The 9760-nt window shown below is 58.1% G+C and overlaps 1 protein-coding gene across 1 annotated transcript in view; it reads left to right on the forward strand.

Moving 5' to 3' along the window:
* The window catches only part of CUNH6orf132 (chromosome unknown C6orf132 homolog), a 33269-nt gene that overhangs the window by 22224 nt on the left and 1285 nt on the right, over nucleotides 1-9760 (forward strand). The window contains exons 3-6 of the mRNA XM_004624425.2: nucleotides 1277-1352; nucleotides 3034-5878; nucleotides 6069-6956; nucleotides 9676-9683. Of these exons, the coding sequence (XP_004624482.1) occupies nucleotides 1277-1352; nucleotides 3034-5878; nucleotides 6069-6159 (3012 nt within the window). The 3' untranslated portion in view covers nucleotides 6160-6956; nucleotides 9676-9683. The remainder of the gene's footprint in view (nucleotides 1-1276; nucleotides 1353-3033; nucleotides 5879-6068; nucleotides 6957-9675; nucleotides 9684-9760) is intronic.

A 9760-nucleotide genomic window follows, 5' to 3' on the forward strand; every position in this document is an offset into this window, starting at 1 on the left:
TTTTGTTTTGTATTTTTGGGACGGGGTCTCACTGTGTAAGCTCAAGGTGATCCTCCTGCCTCAGCCTCTCAGGTGCCGGGGTCACTGTGCCCGGCTCTGTTGTTACAAGTGTGTGTGGGAGAACAGGTGGTGACGGCCATGTAGGAGAGGAGGCAGCGTGAAGTGACATCAGTCAAGCTGTTGTGCTGGCACATGGCACGCACGTGAATGTGTCCAACATCACTGTCCCCATCCGATGCTAAAGGCCCAGTCTGTTTCAGTTCAGAGTCAGGGCTCAGGGACAGAGCAGGTCACTAGAGTAACCTGTGTGCGTGTGGTGTCGGGGTCATGGATGGCCCAGGCAGGCCGTGTCCCTGGCTCCTGTTTTGGACAAATGTTAAAAAACAGATGTGTTGTTAGCCACAGGACTCAAGCAGAGGCAGAAAAGAATGAAATGGTGGTGTGAGGCCATTCTGAGGTGCTTAAGAAAGGGCGTGGTGGTGGTGGTGGTATGTGTCTGTGGTCCCGGCCCTGGAGAGCCTGGGGCATGAGGGTGCCTGAGCTGCACAGCAAGACCCTGCCTCACCAGACTACACCAAAACAAAACAAAATGGACCGAGAGATAGACTTGCAGTAAAAAGGGGGGGGGGGCAGGGAGGTAGGTCAGTAGAAAGAAACAGGAAATGGGTTTATGGAGGGGACCATGGCCGCCCACACCCAGCATCTGACAGAGCACTCTGTGGCTTGGCGTGGTTCCACCCGCTCTTTTGCAAAAACCCAATAGGTGGGGTAGGGTGGGGGCTTAAGCTCCTCACTGTGGCGTCTGCCACAGATACCTCTGTGTATGTGTTTAGTTGATAGGGTCCCTCGCTGTGTGTAGGCTCTGTGCTTGTCTGCAGCTGGCCTGGTGGCCCGAGTTGATGCATAACCCAGGATCAATAGTCCTGTTGCTCTGTGACCACTGGGCTCAGAGCAGTGGCCATTCTACTGGGGTCAAGCAGGACACCGTATCTTCCTTTAAACACGAGCTGGAGCCCTGCCCCGCGCCCTCCCCAGGGGCAGGGACCCCATGCTGGCCTTACTTGGCAGGGCAGAGGCATCAGGGGCAACCCAGTCTGTCGAGCTCCAGGTCCGCCTTCTTAAGTGCCCCTATTACTGTTCTAGCAAGCTTGGGAATGGGATTTCGCAGCCACACCCCCCTGCGGGTTTCCAGGCATTTGATGGCCTCACTGTGGTCATTTAAAAATGAATGATCTGTCCTTTGCTTGTCCCCTGATTGCTCTCCGGTCCCTTTCAGAACGCCCAGGAGAACCATGGGCTGGCTGTGCCCACCCCCTCTGTTCCTGAAGATTTCGCAGACAAAGGTGGGACAGGTAAGAAGACGTGGTCTAGAGCTTGTCCATCTTTTCTTCTTGGACTCTGAATTCAAAAGGCAAAGCATGGAGCCTGGCCTGGTGGTGCACACCTAGAACCCCATACTCGGGGAGGCTGGGGCAGGAGAATCCCAAGTTTAAGCCTATCCTGGCCAACTTAGTGATGCAGACCTTTTCTTACCCTGAAAAGTCAAAATTGTTTTTAAATAATTAAGGGACAGAACCAGTGGCGTCGGGACAGTCCTGGCTGCAAGGCCAGTGCCCCCCACTTGGCTTTGCCGGCCCGAGTGAGTCCCCCAACCCCTCACACATCTGCCCCTGTTGGGGGCATCAGTGAATATTGGAGGGAATATAAGTCACTGTCACACCTCTGCTCGGAACTGGTGGGGAACTTCCCATGCCCCCCAACAGAGTGGCTTTTTGAGCAGATCACCATGCTCAACAATTAATGCCGGCTGCCCCTGCCTAGGCTCTGCTGGACACCTGGCCAGTGTCCCTGCCATGAGGCCACCAACAGGGATCCCACCCCGACCACTCTTGGCTCCCCACCCTGTTGGTTTTCCTACAGTACACACCGCCATGGTGATTCTCTCTCTCTCTCTCTCTCTCTCTCTCTCTCTCTCTCTCTCTCTCTCTCTTTCTTTTGAGACAGAGTCTCGCTGTGGGGTCCAGGCTGGCCTTGAGTTTAATTTGTAACCCAGGCTGATCTCGAACTCACAACGATCCTCCTGCCTCAGCTCCCGAGTGCTGGAATTACAGGCATGTGCCGCCACACCCCACAGTGATCAGTTCTTACATGTGGTGTCCGCTGTCTCTAGTGCTGTTTTTTGGGAAGAGTGTCATGAGTTGAACTCAAGACCTCACACTTGCTAAGCAGACGCTGTGCCACTGGGCTATATCCAGCCCAAGGTCTGCTATCTCATTGTCCCCTGAAAACATATACTCAAGAGGGTGTCAGCATTTCCTTTGTCTGGCTTTTGGTGCTTTGTTGTTGTTGCTTTGCTTTTTTTTTTTTTTTTTTTTTTTTTTTTTTTTTTTTTTTTTTTTTTTTTTTTTTTTTTTTTGTATTTTAGTACAAGGTCTACAGGGTCTCACTACACAGATCGAACTCATAGTGATCCTCCTGTTTTCAGCCTCCCAAGCACTAGGATTACAGGCATGTGCCATCACCCCCAGTGCCCATTCTCAGTCACCATCTCAGTGCCCCCTGGGGAGCAGGGCCTGTGTGGCACGCTGGAGATCAAACCCTGGCCGCTGTGTTTAGTCTGCTGAGCTATCTGGCTGGCCCCATTTTGCTTTTTTGTTTTGTTTTGTTTGTTCGTGAGACAGTCTCACTATGTAGCCCAGTTGGCTTGGAAATCACGGGAGTCTTCCTGCTTCAGCCTCATGAGTGCCAAGTCAGAGACACATGCCACCACACTTGGCTGGTACTTTGCTTACTACCATATCCCTAGCTTCTAACTCAGTGCCTGATACCCGAGTTCCCTGTGGCTGTCAGCAGCAGCCCTTTCCCAGCTGTTTGCTCAGGTGAGCCCTAAGGGGATGGAGGCCTGGCCAAGGAGAGGACAGCGAAGTGAGCTGCAGGGTCTGGGCCACCAGTCTGCAGCTCTGCACAACTCCAGGTCGGGCTGCAGCTGATGGGGGACAAGGCCACCCCCCATCAACCTCTTGCTTCTTGCAGGTGGCAGTTCGCTAGCCAATGGCAACCTCCGGCTCTACAGCTCTGTGGGGGACCTGAGGCCTGAGCCCTACGGCCAGGACACATGCATCCCCCCACCTCCTCCAGGCCCAGCCCCAGGGCCACCTCAGGACTTGCCACAGCTTGCAGGAGACTCCCTGCCACCACCACCCCCTTCCACTGCTCCCCCACCTCCCCCATTGCTGGTGGAACCCCCAACTCCACCGCCGCCCCCCATGGCTCCCCCGCCACCCCCCATGGTTCCCCCACCACCCCCTGTCCAGGACACCCTGTCCCCACCAGACACCCTGTGCCCACCAGACACCCTGTCTCCACCGTCCACACCTAGCCTGCCTGACTTCATCCCACCCGCCCCTCCTGGGGCAGCTGTAGCTCCCCCACCGCCCTCTGTGCCAGCCCCACTCCCCCCAGTCCCCTCTTCTCCTTGCACAGAGGGGAGTCAGCTCTTCCCCCCTGGGGGTGTCACCAAATGGACATCAGAGGTGGCTCTGAATGGCAGGCAGCCCAAGACCCCCAAGGCCAGCCCCCCCAGGAGCCCTGCTGAGCTGAGGAGACCGGTCCCTGAGACCCACCTCACCGGGCCCCGTTCATCTAAGGTGCCTCCCCCAACTCCGGTCCGGACCTCATCTATCCCAGCTCTGGAAGACCCAGGGGCTCCCCCAGAAGAAGAGGGTGCTATCAAGAAGATACCCAGCCGCCTCCCAGTGCCCCCCAGCTTCCACATCCGCCCTGCATCCCAGGTGTACCCCAACCAGGCCCCTGGGGAGCCAGACCACTCTGGGGAGCCCATAGCTCCGTGCAGCCCAAGATCCAGCCAGGCTAAGTCCTCCACAAATGAACCAGCTGGGCCTCCGCCCCCCACCCCTCCCCCACCCCCTCCTCTTCCTCCCCCTGCACCTCCTCTCCCATCTCCACTGCCTTCTGAACAGGGGGCCCCTCCAGTGGCTGGGTTGCCACAGCACCCTAAATCCAGCTTCCCAGCTCTTAAACCCACACCCAAATCCAAACCTAAACTCCCCACCCCACAGCCTGTGGCCTCTGCAGAGCCCAAAGACTGGCGAGACCCCGGGCAGCTGGAGCAGCTGCGGAGCCAGCTGGCAGCCTATCTGAGCGGGCCCAAGAGGGAGGACAGAGCCCCTGGTCCCAGACCAAGCCCCACAGTGGCTTCTCAGGACAAGGAGGGCAAGAAGGCCCCTAGTCTCCTGGCGGAAGCAACCTCCCAGAGCCTGCCTGACAAGACGCCCCTCAGTGTCCCTGAGAAGGGTCCCAGTTTGCCCCTACCCCCAGTGGACTACGACTCTCAGGACACTCCCATCCCCAGTGTCCAGCAGATCCGGAAGGAGCTGGAGGCCCGGCTGTCAGCGTCTTCGGAAAAGGACGTCAAGCCCAGCTTGAGCTCTCTGCCTCCCAAGCCTCGTCCAGAAGGAGGACGCCGCTTGGTGAACGGGACCGATAATGGCAAATTCCCCAAGCCTGTGGCCGAGGACCCATTGTCTCTGTCTGCCACCCCTCAGTGGACCACACCAGTGCAATCTATGGCCACCCTGGGACCTGCTGCTGCCCCCAAGAGTGCCCCTGGGCTGGTCACATCCACAGCCACCATGAAGCCCACCACACCATCCCACCTGATAGCAGAGAAGCAGCCCATCCCGGCTGAGCGGGGCTGGCAGCAGAAGCAGCCAGAAGTTCAGAATGACATAGCGTCCACCCAGCCAGGGCCAGAACAGCCTCTGCCAGGGGTCACCAGGCCGCTGGCAGCTAAGACATCACCGGGCCGGGAAGAAGTACAGCTCTTCTATAAGCCCCATAGTCATCAGAGCGGCCCCAGCTTTGAGGCTAGCACAGAGAAGCCCATGCTGGCCAGAGAAAAAGCCGCAGGTCCAGAGGGGCCTGTGGAGCTGAGGGGCACTCAGGACCCCCCATCCACACCCCCAGGCCCAGCCCCACCCGCTGACCAAGTACTTCGGCACCCAGTGACAGGAGAGGTGGTGGAGCGGGGGTCCCCGATGGCCCTGCTCCTGGCAGCCAGGCAGAGGGCACAGAAGGGGCGGCCTGGAGGGGTTGCCCAGGGACGGTCCTTGCCTGGGAGCCTTCGAGGCCACAGCGGCCCTCCAGAGCCCAGGTCGGACAGCATCTTCTACACAGACTACAAGCCCTATTCCTTCACAGTCGTTCCCAAGTCGCCCAAGGAGGCAGAGAAGGCCACCCTGCTGCCTGGGCCAGTGCAGTCTGAGGTGTTCAGAGAGCCAAAGCCCCTAGAGAGTGCAGAGCCACCCTCACTGCCTCGGTGGACAGCAGTGCAGTCCCATGCCCCCCGGGGCACCTGGGACAGACCTGTCCCCTCCAGCCTCCCACAGGACCCCTTGCTTCCCAGGTCCCTGTCATCGCCACCCTCGCCTTTCTGCAGGAGGCAGGACAAGGATGAGGAAGAGTTCACTTTTGAAGTCATTCCTCCACCTCCTGAGTTCAGCAATGACCCCATTTCCTTAGCCCCCAAGGACCTGGGGTGGTCACCTGCCCTGGCCTTCCCGCGTGCCCTGGCCTTCCCGCGTGTCCCAGAGCGGGGCTCACCCACAGGCCGCTCACTCATTAAGAAGCGGCTGTATATGGGTGAGCCACCTCGAGCCCTCGGGTCCAGCCGCTTCCAGGGCGCCCCGAACGGCCCTGCACCACGACGTATCCCCTCGGCTGGACGCACACATCCTGCTGCAATCCACGGCCGGCGGATGTCACTGGAGGGCACAGTGGCACGTGGCACGGGTGACACCAAATACAGGATGCCTGGAGACACAGCAGGGGAGCACTGCCTGGCACCCCCCATGGGCAGGTGAGCTGGGCCGGGTTGGCAGGGGACAGGAAGGCAGTGTGCTCAGGCCTCTGATCTCTGACTCAAGGGCAAAGGAGGGCACCTCAGTGCCCGGAGGGGACTCCCTTGGGCCTTGATTGCTTGCTGTGGGAGGGGACAGGGCAGAGCGGGACCAATAGTACAGGAACGTAATGGTTCTCTCATCTCCCAGGTCGAACATCAACACGTTCACCGTGAGGCCCGGGACGCGCCATCCCATCTCCTACGCCTACCCCCATGCCCACCGGAAAACCATGTCCTGAGCCCTGTCTTTCAGCTCCTCTCTGAGGGGCTGGGCCTGGGAATTTGTCATTGTGGGGGTGGGAGGGTCAAATTGGGTGTCAGACAGCCTGATCCTGACATGACACGGGAGAGTCTTCATTCCCTGAAAATAGATAGCATGACAAGGGAGCTGAGGGAGGCTGTTTCCCAAAGCTGGGTGTGTGTGCAGCTGGGGACCCTGCAGATAGGGGTGGGAGGGTGAAGAGGCAGGAGGGGAGCCTCGGGCCCTGAGCTTCCACTATTTGCTGTAATGATGTTCCTGAGAGCAAATTTGCAAGCCTGGCCTACTGAGCAGGTTCTAAAACAGAGGTGCTGGGCCCTACAGGTAGGTTCTGTCTATCTGGCCCAGCCCTTGGCTCCGTGGAGGGCCAAATAGGGAGCCTTGGTGAGCAGGGACAGGACGCTGAGCATGAAGCAGCGCTCGGGGTTGGGTGGTAGTCGTGAGTGCTGGGGCCCGACAACAGAAGCCTGCATGGCGGGGTCTCATGGGGGTTCCTGACCCAGTCCTAGCAGTCCACCAGTGTTACCTAAGGAGGTCAAAATGCTGGCAGACCTTGGAGGGTGGAAGGTAGGCACAGAAGTCCCAGAGAAGGTCAGCTGGTAGGGCCCAGTCCAGGCAGAGGTGACCCATCAGTGTGTCCTTTGCCCAGGTTTATGCCTATTTCCAGTGAATTAGAACCACTTTGAAAGTCTAGCTTGGCATGACATCAGGAACAATCACGCTTGCTCTCAGTGTCATCTCCACATTGGGGACATGGGGTCAGGAGGAGGGCAGGGAGTGCAGATGAACCACTTCTGGGAAGAAAGTGCAGGGTGGATTAGCACCTGGGTGGCCCTAACCCACAGCCCTGAGGGGACAGGTTCTGGGTCCCCTTGTTTAGGATCCAGTTCTACCCGCCCCCAGCCTTGGCTCTAGAAATACGCATGTTTCCTGGGCTGAGTTTTGTAAGAGCTCACTAATTTTACCAGCTGTCTTGAGGCTTGGGGAGAGGGGTGTGGCCACTGGCTCTTGGTGGCTGTGGGGTGGGGGAGGGCTTGGTCTCACTTGGCTTGGGAAATAAATGAGCCAGTTCAGACTGGCCTCCTGCTCTCGGCTGCAAGTGATGATTCTGAGAACTCCTGGGTGTGGGAGATTCCTGCAGCTTCGCTGGGAACACACAGCGCAGAGGCCTGGCTGTCTGACCGTGGGTTTTCCAGTTCTCCAAATCCCCCCAGGAGAAGGAGCAGAGCAGAGGACTGTTGATAGCAAACACTATCCTTCAATGAGGCTCTTGGACTGTCCAGAAGCCCCGTTTCTTCTCTGGATAGCAAGATTATTTCCTAATGCTATGTGAAGATTAGAGGCAGTCGCAGACTCATCTAACAAGGATTTGGCTGGGTGCTGGGTACCACCTGGCATGTGTGCAATCCGGTACATACAGCCTTGGCCCCTGTCTCCACACCAGTGGAGGAAGAGAATAAAGCCTCGCAGAAACAGCATAAGTGAAGCTGGTGCCACCTTGATTCCAGCAGAGAGTCCGCGCCATTGGGGAAGAAATGTGGGCCCTGGGAGGCCACTGGTCTCCAGAGAAGCCCCTGGCCCCACACCGTCCTGTGCCCATTTGCCCTATTCCTGTTGGACCAGCCCCAGATTGCTGGGGGGGGGCGGGTAAGCGGGGAGCTCTCAGGCAGTATAGCCACACCCTGGTTTCTGCAGCCTCTGCTGCTCCCTGGCTGGGCCCAGCGCCAGGGGCCAGAACCCAGGGCCCCACCTTCTGGCTGGGCCTGGCCTGGACCAAGGCTGTGCCCAGAGAACCACAGGAAAGGGGCTGTGAGCCTGGGAAAGTTGGCTCCCCACCTTGTACCTGGCCTGGGGCTGCCTGCCTGGCAGAGCTGCAGGACAAGGTGGCTGCAGAGCTGCAGGGGTGAGGAGGGCACTGCGGGCTGGGCTGTCAGGACCTGCTCGCCCCACCCACCTCCCCTTTCATCTCCGCGTCCCTTCATTACACGAGGCCAGGTGTCCACCTACTCTGCCTCCTTCCTTCCCTCCCTCCCTCTCTTCCTCTTCTGGGCCCAGGGATGCCTGGGGCTGCAGACCTGCTTCCCTGAGTGTGCAAGGTGGGGTGGTTGATGGGTGCACTGTAAACACCCATTCTGCATGGAGATCAGATCTCGGCCCTGCAAGCTTCTTGCTGACTTGGCACTGATGGGCCCCTCATCCCTGCATGCATTCTCCAGACTTTAACCACTTAAGAGACCCAGCCTCAAAGTAAAAATGGGTTGGGATCTAGCTCAGTGCAGAACTGGGGACCCAAGCAGCCAGGGAGCTCCTGAAGGCTCGTCACACTGTCCCGGCCCCTCCGAGGCCCAACGGCTCAGCGCCTGCAGGTGCCCTCCCGGCGCGGCTGCAGCCACACCTGCCCTGTGCTCAGTGGCACTGCGCACCTGACAGACCCACAGCACCAGCACCATGAGGGGCTCCCACAGTGCCCCACGCGCTGACCTTACGTAAGCCACTGTCTCCCGCAGCAGTTTACACGGCTCCCTGTCACACTGCAGTAGCCCCAGTGCCTGGCGCTATTCCTGGCCCAAGCTAACACTCAATACGTTGTATGCATTGTAGTATTTTATTTGGTGGTGATGCAGGGCATTGAGCCCAGGACCTTCTGCACACTAGGCAAAACTTCTACTTCTTTAGTTTTTAGTCTTTTGAGACAGGTTCTTGTTGCGTAGCATGTAGCATACGCTAGCCTGGAACTCACAGTGATCCTCTTGTCTCAGCCTCCCCAGAGCTGGGATACAGGCGTGCACTAGCACAGTGACACAGCATGCAGTACTGGGGATCAAACGCAGCTCCTTGTGCTTGCCAGACAGGTGCTTAGCTGCTGAGCTATCTCCCAGCCCCTATTTTTATTTTAGGAGACAAGATCTCTCACTATTAAGTTCAGGCTGGCCTCGAACTTGCCACAGTCCTCCTGCCTTGGCTTCCCATCGCTGGGATTACAGGTGTCACCACCCACACCCAGACAGGAAGGTCTCTAAAGCAGCAGGGGGTGCTTTTGCTTTTCTTTAAAAACTGTTGTTCATGTGCAAGTTGTTTTTTCCCAAAGCTGGGGAAGGTGTGACAGGCCTCTTGGATTCCTGCTCTGAGAAGAACAGAAGGGAGAAAAGACTTGGGACACCGTGGAGATGGCCACGGAGTCACTGTTAGTCTGGGAAGGGTTCCAGAGCAGCACAAGTCTGCCTCCTGTGTCTACCTCACAGCAACGCCCTGAGCACCTGCATAGTAGCTGGGACCCCTCCTAGCCAGGACTGAGGCTGTCACTCCCTGGTGTGGGTGTCCCAGGTGTCCCTAGTGCTATGAATACTACTTCTGATGCCCAGTGGGAGGTGGGGAGGCACTGTGTCCTGGGAAGCTGGAGACTCGTGCCATGTCACAGAGCAGACAGGAACTCCTAGCAAGTGGTCAGCCTGGGGCTCTGAGGTGCCGCTCAATACCGCCTTCCTGGGGCGGGGAGATGGCTCAGTGGAATAAGCGCTTCCCTGGCAAGCGCAAGGGCCTGAGTTCAATCCCTGGTTCTGCCAAAAAAAAAAAAAAAAAAA

This window comes from Octodon degus, unplaced genomic scaffold, assembly GCF_000260255.1.
Source record: "Octodon degus isolate 3935 unplaced genomic scaffold, OctDeg1.0 scaffold00005, whole genome shotgun sequence".
NCBI lineage: Eukaryota > Metazoa > Chordata > Mammalia > Rodentia > Octodontidae > Octodon > Octodon degus.